This window comes from Polypterus senegalus, chromosome 14 (genome assembly GCF_016835505.1).
Source record: "Polypterus senegalus isolate Bchr_013 chromosome 14, ASM1683550v1, whole genome shotgun sequence".
Classification (NCBI taxonomy): Eukaryota; Metazoa; Chordata; class Cladistia; order Polypteriformes; family Polypteridae; genus Polypterus; species Polypterus senegalus.
The window spans coordinates 142017878-142036404 of NC_053167.1; the positions used below are offsets into that span (position 1 = coordinate 142017878).

An 18527-nucleotide genomic window follows, 5' to 3' on the forward strand; every position below is an offset into this window, starting at 1 on the left:
TGAAGGAGATTTGATTTGCGGCGAATAAAACATGGACGACCCGCAGCAAACAGTCAGAATCGTCGACTTTCACTTTGCCGTATTAACTTGATGCAGTAACGTGGAGACAAATCAAAGAAAAAAGAAACGCTGTGGTTACAGGACGAGACGGTGTTCTGTTAGCTTTGTTTAAATCTCTGTTTTATATTTTGTATATAATTTAATTGATGTTTATTCACATAATTAATATAGAGTTAAATCATTGAATCACAATGATATGGCGACAGTGTTCGCGAACTGTTTAAATTCGCTATTTCAATGGAAGGCTAATGACCATTTGATTTTTACTTATTTCCAGTATTTACATTGCTGTTTTTTTCTATCAAATTAAAAAAACCGCAAATAAACATTACTTATTGTTTTTGTCTATTCTGTTTTAAATCCGTTATTTCAATGGGAGTTTAAAAATAAATGTACTTGTACAATGAAATGTTTAAATCCGATGTTTTGTATCAGATGTGCTTTTTTTTCCCCTTACAGAGGCACGTTATTATTTTTGCAAACGATAAATATCCATGTCCCTCTTTTCATTTTTGTCACTGTCCTTGTGCCACCACAGTGTATTTCTACACAGGAAGGGGCGGCGGTTCAGCATCACACGGCTGTTAAACATCAAGGTATGAATATGTGAAAAATAAAAATAACTAAATGACAAGTGCAATAAACGGTGCTGCTTCATGCACATGAAATTCAGTATTTCCACATTTAGTAGGGAGAAGTCAACCAAAATGACACCTTTTATTGGTGAACTAAAACGATTACAACATGCAAGCTTTCGAGGCAATTCAGGCAACTTGTAATGGTATGAGCAGGGGTGTCGAACTCCAGTCCTGGAGGGCCACAGGTTTTCATTCTAACCATCTTCTTCATTAGTGACAAGATTTTGTTGCTAATTAACTTTGTTTTAATTAACTTAACCCCATAGTAGTTTCTTCTTCCTTAATTAACAGCCTAATAATAATGAGACGAGGGTGGCATGGTGGCGCAGGGGGTAGCGCTGCTGCCTCGCAGTTAGGAGACCTGAGTTCACTTCTCCCTGGGTTCGTTTGCCTGTTCTCCCCGTGTCTAACATGCAGGTTAGGTGCATTGACGATCCTAAATTGCCCCTGGTGTGTGCTTGGTGTGTGTGTGTGCCCTGTGGTGGGCTGGCACCCTGTCCGGGGTTTGTTTCCTGCCTAGGGCCAATTTAGAATCGCCAATCCACCTAACCTGCACGTCTTTGGATTGTGGGAGGAAACCGGAGCGCCCGGAGGAAACCCACGCAGACACGGGGAGAACATGCAAACTCCACGCAGGGAGGACCCGGGAAGCGAACCCAGGTCTCCTAACTGCGAGGCAGCAGCGCTACCACTGCGCCACTGTGCCGCCCTATTCACATCTATCTATCTATCTATCTATCTATCTATCTATCTATCTATTATATAGTCCCCTTCACTCTATCTATCTATCTACCTGTCTATCAATCTATCTTTTATATAGTGCCTTTCATATCTATCTATCATATAGTGTCTTTCACATCTATCTATTTATTATATAGTGCCTTTCATATCTATCTATCTATCTATTATATAGTCCCCTTCACTCTATCTATCTATCTGTCTATCAATCTATCTATTATATAGCGCCTTTCATATCTATCTATCTATCTGTCATACAGGGTGTCCCAAAAAGAATATCGGAGTTTTAAAGAGCTGTAGCTTGGCACCCATTCAGCGGAGACTGCAGAGCAACCTAGTGGCGTCTTGAGGAATGAATCTAGTTTCATTTCGTATATAAAAAAGAATATCAGAGTTTCATAGAGCTATATTTATTGAATTATACAAGCATATACAAAAACTGTTATATTCACGTGTTTCCCGCACAAAAAAACATTAGTCTTGGGGGAGTCTTGTTCATGTTCGATAACTGCATGAGGGTTTTCTTCACCCCAAATTCGTAAATTATGACGATTTACCTTCCCACTAATGTGAAACGTGGCCTCATCACTGAAGGTAATCAAAGAACAAAATCCTTCATTGGTCTCCAAATTTTGCTGGATGAAAGTTGAAAACTCAACTCGACGCGTCTTATCCCCTCGTCTAAGGGCCTGCACCAACTGCAGACGATACGGTTTCATAACTATGGCGTTATTTCAGTGCCACTATTCTGAGCACACGTAAAAAAATATTGAGCGCACGTAAAAAAAGATTGCAAGTGCAAGTGTTGCATTTTGAGGAGAAATTTATTTTGAGCGTACAAAAGCTGAATTTGAGTGAACAAAATTCATTGCTGCGTGCAAAAAATGTATTTCAGTGTTTGCGCTTATCCATATACACACACACAATAGCACCCCCTCTCGCTCAGTTTTTTCATTTGCGCTTGCTCGCAATGTGTTGCTTGCGCTCACAACATTCTCTGCTGCAAGCGCTCAACTCTCTGTACTCCGTTATAAGTGTGCCACAAAACCAACCAATCACAGACTTGGTTTCAAAAATTCTGATTGGCTCTTACGGTCTCCAATCAGCTCGCTAGCTGCTGCATTCCGGAAACAGTCCGAAATGTAGCTAAATCCAGCTAAACTCAATTAAACCCCAATTTGCGGATAATATCTTTAATTATTTTATTTTAAAATTGGGGTTTAATTGAGTTTAGCTGGATTTAGCTACATTTCGACTGTTTCCGGAATGCAGCAGCTAGCGAGCTGATTGGAGACCGTAAGAGCTAATCAGAATTTTTGAAACCAAGTCTGTGATTGGTTGGTTTTGTGGCACACTTAGAACGGTGTACAGAGAGTTGAGCGCTTGCAGCAGAGAATGTTGTGAGCGTAAGCAACACATTGCGAGCAAGCGCAAATGAAAAAACTGAGCGAGAGGGGGTGCTATTGTGTGTGTGTATATGGATAAGCGCAAACACTGAAATACATTTTTTGCACGCAGCAATGAATTTTGTTCACTCAAATTCAGCTTTTGTACGCTCAAAATAAATTTCTCTTCAAAATGCAACACTTGCACTTGCAATCTTTTTTTACGTGCGCTCAGAATAGTGGCACTGAAATAACGCCATACGCGCCCAACAACTGTTTCAAGTTAACGGCGGCGAAGCATAAATTCCTCCTCGACACGTGGGGGCGCGCGTCACTCCTCACCACCCGCGAATGAGCAGAAACGTCCGGCTCACGTGATTTTCATCGCGGCGCGTGCGCACGTTGTCTACACCTGGAAGTCGCTGTGGGGCGACGTTGAAAGAAGTCGCGGATTCATTCACTCGTCATCACAGTGGTGTTCGCCGATTGTGCTTATTGCGATATGGCGGAGGAGGTGGATGTTGTGGGTCTGGAAGGCGGCGACGAACCTGGCCTGATTGTAAGGTAAGAGCGCGCGCGGTGCCGCTAATGGCGAACAACGCGACGGCAGATATCCATTTAGGCTGACACTTGTGATGAAGGCTTCGTTACTGGCACTCTGTGCAAAGATTCTTAGACAGCGTACACATTCGATGCAGCAAATGGTTGTGTTCACGTTGGCGGGTGTTTTGTGGCAGTGCGGTTAACTCAAGGACACCCCAGTGCTATCGCCGCCTGATGCCCGATGCTTATAGGACTGTTTGTGCCGAAAAAGCCAACGCTAGGAAGACTCTTTGTGCCCGATGCAGATGACGTTTATTGTCCTCGTGAGACACTGGCCCCCGTGTTTGCTGCCAACCCAGCTGGCCATTTAGTATTAACTCGTACCCGTCGTCCCACACACACAATTAGTGCAAGCGAGAGGCAAGGAACCTGTGATTGTTACGAGGCGAACGCGAACAGGCATCGCCACAGCTTGATGCCAACCAAACGACAAAAACGGACCAGTGCCAGGTGACACAGACGCCCGCTTTCGGTACCACTGAGCTAATCCTGTGTAAGGTGAATGTTGCATGGATTACCTCTGAGGAGATCTCCGGATAAATGCCTCTGTTACTAGCAAATACTAGCAAATGTTAATAAACGCTCTGAGCATGCGCAGGAGAGTGGAATAGCGGAGTAGATCGTTTAGGAGCAACAGCACTTTAAACAGAAATCCAGCTGATTTTTATAAAAGCGTAATGTATTATCTATATGCTAGCTGTGTTACTGCTTTAAAACAGTGGGCCTCGGTTAAGGTGCTGTTGGCTAATGGGGTGTAACAGAATTGTACTATGCAACTAATTACTTATTATGTTTACAATGTTTGTAGTTTTTGGGTGTGTGTTGTGTGTGTGTTTTTTGTTTTAAACCAGGGGCTAATCTTGACATTGTGATCAGTATGGAGCAGGTTGAGGAGACCCTGGAGAGGTGGAGATCTGCTCTAGAGAGGAGAGGAATGAAGGTCAGTAGGATCACCAGGACAGAATACATGTGTGTGAATGAGAGGAAGGTCAGTGGGATGGTGAGGATGAGGGGAGTAGAGTTGATGAAGGTGGAAGAGTTTAAAATACTTGGGATTAACACAACAGAGTAATGGGTAGTGTGGAAGAGAAGTGAAGAAGAGAGTGCAGGCAGGGTGGAATGGGTGTCCGGAGTGATTTGTGACAGACGGGTATCGGCAAGAGTGACAGGGAAGGTCTACAGGACGGTAGTGAGACCAGCTGTGTTATATGGGCTGGAGACGGTGGCACAGGAGACAGAGCTGGAGGTGGCAGAGTTAAAGATGTGAAGATTGGGATTGGGTGTGATGAGGATGGACAGCATTAGTAATGAGGATATTAAAGGGTCAGCTCAGGTTGGATGGTTGGGAGACAAAGTCAGAGAGGAGAGATTGTGTTGGATTGGACATGTGCAGAGGAGAGATGACGGGTATACTGGGAGAAGGATGGCAAGGATAGAGCTGCCAGGGAAGAGGAAGACCTACGAGAAGGTTTATGGATGTGGTGAGAGAGGACATGCAGGTGATGAGTGTGACAGAACAAGACGCAGAGGACAGGAGGATATCGAAGAAGATGATCCGCTGTGGCGACCCATAACAGGAGCAGCTGAAAATAGTGGCTCATATTATTGGCTCTTAGTGGGGCATAGTGGTTAAGAATTTGGACTTCAAATCTTCGAGTTATGGATTCAGTTCCCCCTAGAAATGACACTGCGACCCTGAGCAAGTCGCTTCACCCGCCCGTGCTCCAATTAGAAGAAAACAGAGAAATGTAACAAATTCTGTAATGGGGGCATGGCATGTAGAAAAAGTGTTGTCCTTTCTAAATGGTGTGACCAAGATGAATGTATCGAGGAATATCCATCCATTATCCAACCCGCTGTATTCTAACTACAGGGTGACGTGGGTCTGCTGGAGCCAATCCCAGCCAACACAGGGTGCAAGGCCCTGCCAGCCCACCGCAGGTATGGAGGAATATTTTGGACAAAACTAAATAAATAAATGTGCAAATAACTTAAAGTTAGTGGTGGCTCTGAGGCTATGGATCTGCGCTGGTATCCCGAAGATTGCTGGTTCGAATCCCCGTCACTGCCAAAAGAGATCCTACTCTGCTGGGCCCTTGAGCATGACCCTTAACCTGTAATTGCTCCAGGGGGCGCTGTACAATGGCTGACCCTGTGCTCAGACCCCAAGGGGTATGCGAAAATAACAAATTCCTAATACAAGAAATCGTATAAGGCGAAATAAAGAACAAAAAAAAAACAATGTGAGCATAAATAATGTGAATAATGTAAAATTTTATTTATTTTTTTCTCCAGCCTTTGGAGTTTTTTTTTGTTTTTTCTGTCCACCCTGGCCATCGGACCTTACTCTTATTCTATGTTAATTAATGTTGACTTATGTTTATCTTTTATTGTGTCTTCTGTTTCTCTATTCATTTTGTAAAGCACTTTGAGCTACATTTTATTGTATGAATATGTGCTATATAAATAAATGTTGATTGATTGATTGATGTGTCGCAAAATGTTTTTTGTTGAAAATGTATTACATTTTGTCCGTAATATTCCTCGAAACGTGGCTTTAAATCAAGCTGTCACCTTCACTCGTCAAAGTTTAGAGGGTGGGCTCTAGCGCATGCTGGGTTTTGATTGGTGGGTCGTCTTCTGTTGATTGCTCATGCCTATTTCAGTACGTCTGTTTGGGAGATGAAGCTTCATGAAATAGCACACAAATTAATTAGAAAAATGCCTACTAGTGCCGACGAAATGGATTCTGCTCAAGTTGTCACATATTTCATGGAGAAAACTGAAGATTTTTGTAGAATTCTTGTTTCTCTCTATTTATAATTAAAAAAATTTAAAAAATCTTGGGTCCAGACGTGATCTTCTCGGAGAGACACTTTGACGACACGCGAGTCTAGATTTTACAACCTTTGGAATCAAGACCCGTGAGACGGTGACTTTTGCACGTCACGCCCTACTTACAAATAATTTAAAACAAGTTCACGGACATCTAACCTCTAAGTTGTTGGAACGCTTTTGGCAGACACACTTCAGGTCCCAGCTCTAAAAAATGTTATACGTTCTAGATGGCACGTCAACGACTAAGTGAAGAAGGAAGAGTAGGGCGTCAAAGAGACACAAAAGCGTTGGAGTGAGCAGAAGGCACAAAAAGAGAAATAATAATCTATGTGCAAATTCAGAAAATATGGAAAGTAATAATCAGCCTGGACCAAGTGGAACTGAAAACCTCGAAGGTCCAATCGGTGTCAGAAATAAAAGACTTCAGTCAGAAAGTCCTTTTGTCAGGTTAAATGGCGACCTTTAATGGCACATTTATAACTTCATAATGACGTTCAAAACTGTTGGCGCAATGCACATGTAGAGCAAGTTAAAGAATATGAACGTATAAAACTTGAAAGTATCAAAAAAAAAAGATAATAAAGATCGCATTAGCACAAACAAACGGAAATTATTACTCGGTGAAATAACAGAACAACAAAAAGAGATCGAATATGTGCGCAGAGATGATATGACAGAAGTATGTGACATTGTTTGGCTTTAAAGTTTAAGTCAGAGCCTTGTAAATAGTCAAAATTCGTGTTGCCATCAGGGAAAAGTCGTGTTTCTTCCCAAAAAAGAGGCGTATCCGCTAGAATTGAAAGATTTGTTGTTTGGTGAAAGTGAAATCCACAAACACTTCAGGCAAAATATCCGAGTCTGCAATAATCTGTTCGCGTTCACATCATTCAGTGCTCAAAACGTAGATTTACACGACCATACGTATGAGAATCTGCAGTCCCGCAAAAATTAAAGTTACGACAAGTTTAATTTCGAAGAATCCACAATTCGGTCAGGTGTATATTTAGAATCGCGGAGAAGCGACGCAACAAAGAATCGAAAGAGTAGGTAAAAATTCCCATGAAAGTAACAATCTCTTTAAATTGTATACAATAGACCCCCGCAAAGTCGCGGTTCAGGGTTCACGGACTCAGTTGTTCGCAGATTTTTCCTTAGAACCCAACTATTAATTGTTAGCGGAAAGTGCAAATCAATCAATCAACATTTATTTATATAGCACATATTCATACAAAAAAATGTAGCTCAAAGTGCTTTACAAAATGAAGACACAATAAAAAATAAACATAAGTCAACATTAATTAACATTGAATAAGTAAGGTCCGATAATAATATAATAATAATAATATATATACAAACCAGATTCCAAAAAAGTTGGGACACTAAACAAATTGTGAATAAAAACTGAATGCAATGATGTGGAGATGGCAAATGTCAATATTTTATTTGTAACAGAACGTAGATGACAGATCAAACGTTTAATCCGAGTAAATGTATCATTTTAAAGGAAAAATATGTTGATTCAAAATTTCATGGTGTCAACAAATCCCCAAAAAGTTGGGACAAGTAGCAATAAAAGTAAATTTGAGCATAACGAAGAGCTGGAAGACCAATAAACACTAATTAGGTCAGTTGGCAACATGATTGGGTATAAAAAGAGCTTCTCAGAGTGGCAGTGTCTCTCAGAAGCCAAGATGGGTAGATGATCACCAATTCCCACAATGTTGCGCAGAAAGATAGTGGAGCAATATCAGAAAGGTGTTACCCAGCAAAAATTGCAAAGACTTTGCATCTATCATCATCAACTGTGCATAACATCATCCGAAGATTCAGAGAATCTGGAACAATCTCTGTGCGTAAGGGTCAAGGCCGTAAAACCATACTGGATGCCCGTGATCTCCGGACCCTTAAACGACACTGCACCACAAACAGGAATGCTACTGTAAAGGAAATCACAGAATGGGCTCAGGAATACTTCCAGAAACCATTGTCAGTGAACACAATCCACCGTGCCATCCGCCGTTGCCAGCTGAAACTCTACAGTGCAAAGAAGAAGCCATTTCTAAGCAAGATCCACAAGCTCAGGCGTTGTCACTGGGCCAGGGATCATTTAAAATGGAGTGTGGCAAAATGGAAGACTGTTCTGTGGTCAGACGAGTCACGATTCAAAGTTCTTTTTGGAAATCTGGGACGCCATGTCATCCGGACCAAAGAGGACAAGGACAACCCAAGTTGTTATCAACGCTCAGTTCAGAAGCCTGCATCTCTGATGGTATGGGGTTGCATGAGTGCGTGTGGCATGGGCAGCTTGCATGTCTGGAAAGGCACCATCAATGCAGAAAAATATATTCAGGTTCTAGAACAACATATGCTCCCATCCAGACGTCATCTCTTTCAGGGAAGACCCTGCATTTTTCAACAAGATAATGCCAGACCACATTCTGCATCAATCACAACATCATGGCTGCGTGGGAGAAGGATCCGGTACTGAAATGGCCAGTCTGCAGTCCAGATCTTTCACCTATAGAGAACATTTGGCGCATCAGAAAGAGGAAGGTGCGACAAAGAAGGCCCAAGACGATTGAACAGTTAGAGGCCTGTATTAGACAAGAATGGGAGAGCATTCCTATTTCTAAACTGGAGAAACTGGTCTCCTCGGTCCCCAGACGTCTGCTGAGTGTTGTAAGAAGAAGGGGAGATGCCACACAGTGGTGAAAATGGCCTTGTCCCAACTTTTTTGGGATTTGTTGACACCATGAAATTCTGAATCAACATATTTTTCCCTTAAAATGATACATTTTCTCAGTTTAAACTTTTGTTCCGTGATTTATGTTCTATTCTGAATAAAATATTAGAAGTTGGCACCTCCACATCATTGCATTCAGTTTTTATTCACGTTTTGTATAGTGTCCCAACTTTTTTGGAATCCGGTTTGTGTGTATATATATATATATATACAGTATAAAAGCACCACCAATGTATCTGTATGTCTGCACGTTGCTTCAACCCATTCATCAAACCTCGAAGCACGCACATCGATCCTGTAGGATCCTCAGAGCGGCTTTCTGTCACATGATGACTCTGACGTCACCTTCCGACTTTTATCACACTGCGGATCCCCCGGACTTTTTGCTGGTACTACAACTTGTGCACGTGTCACATTAATTTCAGAGGACACCTCAAATGAACGCTGGGCATGCGTCGCCACCATGATGCGTGCGCGTATGTGAAGTATAAACGAGCCCTTAGAGTGAATAGAAATGTTCACACAAACGTGAGGAAGTTTTTTTTTCCCACACAGAGAACCACAGATACATGGAGTTGGCAGCCAAGCAGTGTGGTGGACCGAAGGATCTTCAGAACTCGACTTGATGTTATTTTTGAAGGATTAAGTGGACAGGACTCGTGAGCTTTCTTAGGCTGAATGGCCTGCTCTTGTTTAACTCTTTTTAATGTTAGAAAATGTCCAATTTGGCTGTTTGAGGCCCATGGAAAACGAGCAAGGAGGAAAGACTGAAGGAGCAGAGCCTCTGCAGTTTAAGTGAGTCGAGACTGAAGGGATAATCATCCTAAAAGCGATCATTTTATTAAACCTCTCTGCGTTGTTTGTGGTGATGGTAGTGAAATGTTTTTATATAAAGGAGAATGGAGATAGCAAAGTTCCAGACACTGTGGCTAGTAAAACTAACCAGTGGTCTCGCGTCTTCTTTTTTGTCGGCAGTGACACCGGAGCCAGTGGTTTCCTGCATGATCAGTACCTGCAGTCCGCATGGAGAGCCAACAGTGAATTCCTTGTAAGTACGCCTTTGGTTTTTCTGGTTACTTTTGAGCAAATTATTTGGGGTGAGGTCCACATTTGACTAGATAGACCAGGTGCGGACAACTAGTTGTAGAAATATCTTCTATAATCCTGTCCTTTTGAGGTGTTCTTAGTGAGCCGATGCCACAGTTGACTGGCATTAACACAATAAGTGGAGATTTGGTGTAATACAAAAAATAATTAAATAGCTCAAACTTTGACCACATTGATGAGGACAGGCTGCTGTGTGTTTGTGAAAGAGTGTGTCTGTGTGTTCGTCTGCTTGTTTGATTTTGTCTTATGTGGATTTAAAAAAAAAAATAAATAAAACAAAAAACACAAGTTTACGCATTGGCTGATTTGATCAGTGACTCATTTGGTTCTTCTTCTTTTGGCTGCTTCCTTTAGTGGTTGCCACAGCGGATCATCTTCTTCCATATCTTTCTGTCCTCGCCATCTTGTTCTGTCACACCCATCACCTGCATGTCCTCTCTCGCCACATCCATAAACCTTCTCTTAGGCCTTCCTCTTCTCTTTTTCTCTGGCTGCTCTATTCTTAGCACCCATCTCCCAGTATACCCAGCATCTCTCCTCTGCACATGTCCAAACCAATGCAATCTCACCTCTCTGACTTTGTCTCCCAACCATCCCACCTGAGCTGACCCTCTAATGTCCTCATTTTAAATCCTGTCCATCCTCGTCACACTCAGTGCAAATCTTAGCATCTTTAACTCTGCCACCTCCAGCTCTGTCTCCTGTGCCACCATCACCAGCCCATATAACATAGCTGGTCTCACTACCGTCCTGTAGACCTTCCCTGTCACTCTTGCTGATACCCGTCTGTCACAATTCACTCCTGACACTCTTCTCCACCCACTCCACTCTGCCTGCACTCCCTTCTTCACTTCTCTTTCACACTCTCCATTACTCTGTACTGTTGATCCCAAGTATTTAAACTCCTCCACCTTCACCAACTCTACTCTCCTAATCCTCACCATTCCACTGACCTCCCTCTCATTCACACACGTCTTGGTGGTCCTACTGACCTTCATTCCTCACCTCTCATATCTCCACCTCTCCAGGGTCTCCTCATCCTCCTCCCTACTCTCGCTACAGATCACAATGTCATCAGCAAACATCACAGTCCATGGGGACTCCTGTCTAATCTCGTCTGTCAGCCTGTCCATCACCAGTGCTAATAAAAAAGGGCTCAGAGCCGATCCCTGATGTAATCCCACCTCCGTCACTGCTACCGTAGACCTCACCATGGTCACTCTTTCCTCGTTCATATCCTGTACAACTCTTACGTACTTCTCTGCCACTCCTGACTTCCTCATACAATACCACAACTCCTCTCAGTCACCCTGTCATTTTCTTTTCCAGGCCCACAAAGATGCAATGCAACTCCTTCTGGCCTTCTCTAAACTTCTCCATCAACATCCTCAGAGCAAACATCACATGTATGGTGTTCATTCTTGGCATGAAACCATCCTGCTGCTCACTAATCATTACCTCACTTCTTAAATGACCTTCCACTACTCTTTCCCATAACTTCATGCTGTGGCTCATCAATTTTATCCCCCTGTAGTTACTACAGTCCTGCACATCCCCCTTATTCTTAAATATCGGCCCACCAGTACACTTCTTCTCCACTCCTCATCATCCTCTTGCTTTCCAAGATTACATTAAGCAATCTGTTTAAAAACTCCACTGCCATCTCTCCTAAACACCTCCATACTTCCATAGGTGTGTCATCTGGACCAATGGTCTTTCCATTCTTCATCGCTGTCCTTACTTCCTCCTTGCTTATCCATTGCACTTCCTGATTCACTATCTCCACGTCATCCAACCCTCTCTCTCTCGTTCTCTTCATTCATCGGCCTCTCAAAGTACTCTTTCCGTTTTCTTACTCAGCGACTCATTTGATTGGCGGTGGCATTCTTGAAGGCGGGGCTTTTTGGGTCTGTGCACAGATCAAAATCTGAGAGTGTGGTTGACAAATTTGTAAGAAGGAAGTTGGAGAGAGGACACTTTTTTGGCAGCAGTTTGACCAAAACGGTTTATTCCTGTACTTGAACCCGTGTGTGTTTTAATGAGATGAGGTGTTTTTGACATCCCAAACCTGCCTTTGGGGAAATTGAAGTCGAGTCAAAAAAGAGGAAGATAGTTAATGTCTTTCCAGGTGAGCTCATTTCAGTTTTGGTTATGCACTGTTGATTGATCTTTTTCTCCGTATTTCAAAAGTTACGATAATGTGAGTCCACTGCAACAAGCAAGAGCTGTTCACTTTCACAATTTTGAGGATCGGCGTTCAGACAGAAGTGGGGACTTGCTCATCTCAGGCTGCCATCATTTGTGGTGAGTCTGAATCCCACCGTTGGGATTTTAGGTGCCACAAGGCGGGTTCTGTTTTGTCTTGTTGCTTTGCGCCCTCCCCCACCATAAGCAAAAGCTTTTGATTTGTCAAAAATTTCGATTCGCGGTTATCGGCGGTTTAGGGTCTCCCCCATACAGGAAACATTGATATCTCGATGATTGGTGTGTGCCTGTCTATCTGTGGGTCACAGTTTCTTAAGGATGGTTCAGAGCTAAAATGGCTGGAGGGAAAAATAACAAACTTGAAACGTCGGCCTGTTATGAGATGACGATGGGCTGATTTAGGTTTTGAGCCAAATTACGCAAGAGAAGGAGCCATGCAAACACCGTAATTCTGAATTCTTCTCGTCAATTGCTGTCGTAATGGCCGATTGTATGATGAGTAAGAGCAGTAAATTACTGAAATGTTAGATTAGAGTTTGGGTGACTTGGTTCCGATGGCACAAAGCCTACTGACGCTCACGTCCAAAAAAGTTTTTGTTGTTAATGTGGCCAATGTGCCTGACTTCCGGAACTCCAGTGAAATTAAAGATAAGTTGGGTTTGATGTCTCCAAAGTACACATTACTCACGGTTCACATGCCCGCTCTGCCCATGGCATCATGGCTCGTTCAGCATTTTTAGTTAGGAGCAGCAGGCCTTTTGAGAAATGACAATGATTAAACAAACTGATGGGCACAAATCTTTGCAACTAATGAATCGCTGAGGCATCCCGATTCTCACGCGCAGAAGCAGGCAGTGTCACGAATGCGTCTCCACAGCACCGTTAAGATGGCAGAACTTTGGAATGTTGAAATAATAATCACTTGTGTGCCAACTACACTGTGTGCACAATTATTAGGCAAAGTTGTATTTATGGGATTCATTTTATTATGAAACAAATACAGTGCCATCAGTCAATCCAAAATGTTAATAAACCTGAATGTTAATGCAAAGGAAATGTGAGTGTGAACATCATCAGGGGAATACACGTGTGTGGGCACAATTATTAGGCAACTATTAGTGTGCAGAATTATTATGCAACTAAATCAAAAACTTACATTTTCCCGGCCTCCCTTGTTTGTTTTCATCTGTTAAAGTGAGAATAATAAACAAACAACACATAATTACCAAATTAAGCATTTCTGACAGGGGAAGGCAGTGCCCAATACAGCGCCCCTTCTTTTCAATGACAGCAATGAGCCTTCCATTCTTGGAGTCTGTCAGTTTCTTGATCTGTTGCCGATCAACCTTTTGTGCAGCAGCAGCAGCAGCGACCAGAGCCTCCCAGACGCTCTCCAGAGAGGTGTGCTGTTTTCCTTCCCTGTTTCAGAAGGGCCCACTCAAGTTCTCAATGGGTGTTTTATCGTTTTGTCCACAAAATTGGTGGTACCCTTCAGTCAATGAAAGAAAAACTCACAATGGTCACAGAAATAACTTTAATCTGACAAAAGGAATAATAAATAAAAATTCTATGAAATTTAACCAATGAAAGTCGGACGTTGATTTTCAACCATGCTTCAACAGAATTATTTAAAAAAATAAACTCATGAAACAGGCCTGGACAAAAAAGATGGAAGCCCCTAACTTAATATTTTGTTGCACAACCTTTTGAGGCAATCACTGCAGTCAAACGATTCCTGTAACTGTCAATGAGATGTCTGCACTTCTCAGCAGGTATTTTGGCCCTCTCCTCATGAGCAGACTCCTCCAGTTGTCTCAGGTTTGAAGGGTACCTTTTCCAGACGGCATGTTTCAGCTCTTTCCAAAGATGCTCAATAGGATTGAGGTCAGGGCTCATAGAAGGCCACTTTAGAATAGTCCAATGTTTTCCTCTTAGCCATTCTTGGGTGTATTTAGCTGTGTGTTTTGGGTCATTGTCCTGTTGCAAGACCCATGACCTGCGACTGAGACCAAGCTTTCTGACACTGGCCAGCACATTTCTCTCTAGAATCCCTTGATAGTCTTGAGATTTCGTTGTACCCTGCACAGATTTAAGACACCCTGTGCCAGATGCAGCAAAGCAGCCCCAGAACATAACAGAGCCTCCTCCATGTTTCACAGAAGGGACAGTGTTCTTTTCTTGATATGCTTCATTTTTCCATCTGTGAACATAGAGCTGATGTGCCTTGGCAAAAAGTTCAATTTTTGTCTCATCTGTCCATAGGACATTCTCCCAGAATCTTTGTGGCTTGTCCACATGTAGTTTGGCAAATTCCAGTCTGGCTTTTTATGATTTGTTTTCAACAATGGTGTCCTCCTTGGTCGTCTCCCATGAAGTCCACTTTGGCTCAAACAACGACGGATGGTGCGATCTGACACTGATGTTCCTTGAGCTTGAAGTTCACCTTGGATCTCTTTAGAAGTTTTTCTGGGCTCTTTTGTTACCATTCGTATTATCCGTCTCTTTGATTTGTCATCAATTTTCCTCCTGCGGCCACGTCCAGGGAGGTTGGCTACAGTCCCATGGATCTTAAATTTATGAATAATATGTGCAACTGTAGTCACAGGAACATCAAGCTGCTTCGAGATGGTCTTATAGCCTTTAACCTTGACATGCTTGTCTATAATTTTCTTTCTAATCTCCTGAGACAACTCTTTCCTTCGCTTCCTCTGGTCCATGTTGAGTGTGGTACACACCATGTCACCAAACAACACAGTGACTACCTGGAGCCCTATATATAGGTCCACTGACTGATGACAAGATTGTAGACACCTGTGATGCTAATTAGTGGACACACCTTGGATTAACATGTCCCTTTGGTCACATTATTTTCAGTCTTTTCTAGGGGTACCATCATTTTTGTCCAGGCCTGTTTCATGAGTTTATTTTTTTAAATAATTCTATTGAAGCATGGTTGAAAAGCAATGTCTGACTTTTATTGGTTAAATTTCATAGAATTTTTATTTATTATTACTTTTGTCAGATTAAAGTTATTTCTGTGACCATTTTGAGTTTTTCTTTCATTGACTGAAGGGTACCACCAATTTTGTCCACGTGTGTATTAATTGCTGTACTGTCCCCTATTGTATTATTAATATGTAGCCTATGAATGCCTAATCTCACAGACTTACGACTTTATATGACTTCTCCCCACCTTCCCTTCTATATCTACAACCTCAGGCAATTAGATGTAGTAAAAAGACAAGCAGGAGTTAAGTTACACATAAAATAATGTATTACTGATAATATTCATAAATAATAACAAAATGCAAAGTACATTTGAATATTGGCAACCATACAACCTGATAAAATGGTGATGTGTAATTCAGGTGGCACACAGACTTGTAGTTACTTAATGTCTCTAGTTAAGGCATCGTTGGTGCTCAGCTTTCAGCCACATGTCTGTTCAATATGGCTGCTGAGCTGTGCTCTTCATTGTGTTGTCTTCAGTTCATGGTGTGATGGTCTTCTTCAGTTGTTAGCAAGAGAGATGCTTCTTCGTCATATGTTGGTTAGAGAGAGAGAGAGAGAATGCCATCCATCCATTTTCTTCCGCTTATCCGAGGTCGGGTCGCGGGGGCAGCAGCTTAAGCAGAGAGGCCCAGACTTCCCTCTCCCCGGCCACTTCTTCCAGCTCTTCCGGGAGAATCCCAAGGCGTTCCCAGGCCAGCCGGGAGACATAGTCCCTCCAGCGTGTCCTGGGTCTTCCCCGGGGCCTCCTCCCGGTTGGACGTGCCCGGAACACCTCACCAGGGAGGCGTCCAGGAGGCATCCTGATCAGATGCCCGAGCCACCTCATCTGACTCCTCTCTCTACTCTGAGCCCCTCCCGGATGACTGAGCTTCTCACCCTATCTTTAAGGGAAAGCCCAGACACCCTGCGGAGGAAACTCATTTCAGCCGCTTGTATTCGCGATCTCGTTCTTTCGGTCACTACCCATAGCTCATGACCATAGGTGAGGGTAGGAGCGTAGATCGACTGGTAAATTGAGAGCTTTGCCTTACGGCTCAGCTCTTTTTTCACCACGACAGACCGATGAAGAGCCCGCATCGCTATGGACACCGCACCGATCCGCCTGTCGATCTCACGCTCCATTCTTCCCTCACTCGTGAACAAGACCCCGAGATACTTGAACTCCTCCACTTGGGGCAGGATCTCTCCCCTAACCCTGAGAGGGCACTCCACCCTTTTCCGCTGAGGACCATGCTCGGATTTGGAGGTGCTGATTCTCATCCCAGCCGCTTCACACTCAGCTGCGAACCGATCCAGAGAGAGGTGAAGATCACGGCCTGATGAAGCAAACAGGACAACATCATCTGCAAAAGCAGTGACCCAATCCTGAGTCCACCAAACCGACCCCTTCAACACCCTGGTTGCGCTTAGAAATTCTGTCCATAAAAGTTATGAACAGAATCGGTGACAAAGGGCAGCCTTGGCGGAGTCCAACTCTCACTGGAAACGGGCTCGACTTACAGCTGGCAATGCGGACCAAGCTCTGACACCGTTGTACAGAGACCGAACAGCTCTTATCAGGGGTCCGTACCCCATACTCCCGAGCACCCCCACAGGATTCCCGAGGGACACGGTCAATGCCTTTTCCAAGTCCACAAAACACATGTAGACCGGTCGGGCAAACTCCCATGCACCCTCCAGGACTCTGCTAAGGGTGAAGAGCTGGTCCACTGTTCCGACCAGGACTAAAACCACACTGTTCCTCCTGAATCCGAGGTTCACTATCCGACGGACCCTCCTCTCCAGAACCCCGAATAGACTTTTCCAGGGAGGCTGAGGAGTGTGATCCCTCTATAGTTGGAACACACCCTCCGTCCCCTTTTAAAGAGGGGACCACCACCCCGGTCTGCCAATCCAGAGGCACTGTCCCGATGTCCATGCGATGTTGCAGAGACGTGTCAACCAAGACAGTCCTACAACATCCAGAGCCTTAAGGAACTCCGGTATCTCATCCACCCCGGGCCCTGCCACCAAGGAGTTTTTGACCACCTCGGTGACTTCAGTCCCAGAGATGGGAGAGCCCACCTCAGAGTCCCCAGGCTCTGCTTCCTCATTGGAAGGCATGTTAGTGGGATTGAGGAGGTCTTCAAGTACTCCTCCCACCGACCCACAACGCCCGAGTCGAGGTCAGCAGGCACCATCCCCACTATATACGGTGTTGACACTGCACTGCTTCCCTCCTGAGACGCCGGACGGTGGACCAGAATCTCCTCGGCCGTCCAAAGTCGCTCTCCATGGCCTCCAAACTCCTCCCATGCCCGAAGTTTTGCCTCAGCAACAACCGGCCGCTCCGCTTGGCCTGCCGGTACCTATCAGCTGCCTCCAGAGACCCACAGGACAAAAAGTCCTATAGGACTCCTTCTTCAGCTTGACGGCATCCCTCACCGCGGTGTCCACCAACGGGTTCGGGATTGCCGCCACGACAGGCACCACCACCTTGCGGCCACAGCTCCGGTCAGCCGCCTCAACAATAGAGGCACGGAACATGGCCCATTCGACTCAATGTCCCCACCTCCCTCGGGGCGGGTTGAAGTTCTGCCGAGGTGGGAGTTGAAGCTACTTCTGACAGGGGACTCTGCCAGCCGCTCCCAGCAGACCCTCACAACACGCTTGGGCCTACCAGGTCTGACCGCATCTTCCCCACCATCGAAGCCAACTCACCACCAGGTGGTGATCAGTTGACAGCTCCGCCCCTCTCTTCACCCGAGTGTCCAAGACATATGGCCGCAAGTCCGGCGACATACCACAAAGTCGATCATCGACCTGAGGCCTAGGGTGTCCTGGTGCCAAGTGCACATATGAACACCCTTATGCTTGAACATGGTGTTCGTTATGGACAATCCATGACGAGCACAGAAGTCCAATAACAAAACACCGCCGGGTTCAGATCGGGGCCATTCCTCCCAATCACGCCCTTCCAGGTCTCACTGTCATTGCCCACGTGAGCATTGAAGTCTCCCAGCAAAACGAGGGAATCCCCAGAAGGTATGCCCTCTAGCAACCCTCCAGAGACTCCAAAAAGGGTGGATACTCCAAGCTGCTGTTCGCGATACGCACAAACAACAGTCAGGACCCTTCCCCACCCGGCGGAGGGAGGCCACCCTCTCGCCCACGGGGTAAACCCCAATGCACAGGCTCCAAGTCGGGGCAATAAGTATG

At 44.4% G+C, this 18527-nt stretch overlaps 1 protein-coding gene across 3 annotated transcripts in view; it reads left to right on the plus strand.

Annotated features, from left to right (window-relative positions):
- Positions 1–3192: 3192 nt before the first annotated feature.
- Positions 3193–18527, plus strand: part of mysm1 (Myb-like, SWIRM and MPN domains 1) — a 116440-nt gene continuing 101105 nt past the window's right edge. For 2 of the 3 annotated variants that reach the window (XM_039734728.1, XM_039734729.1), the window contains exons 1-2: positions 3193–3385; positions 9981–10053. In XM_039734728.1, coding sequence (XP_039590662.1) covers positions 3324–3385; positions 9981–10053 — 135 coding nt within the window. In that variant the 5' untranslated portion in view covers positions 3193–3323. The remainder of the gene's footprint in view (positions 3386–9980; positions 10054–18527) is intronic. The other variant, XM_039734727.1, reaches the window with a different exon arrangement.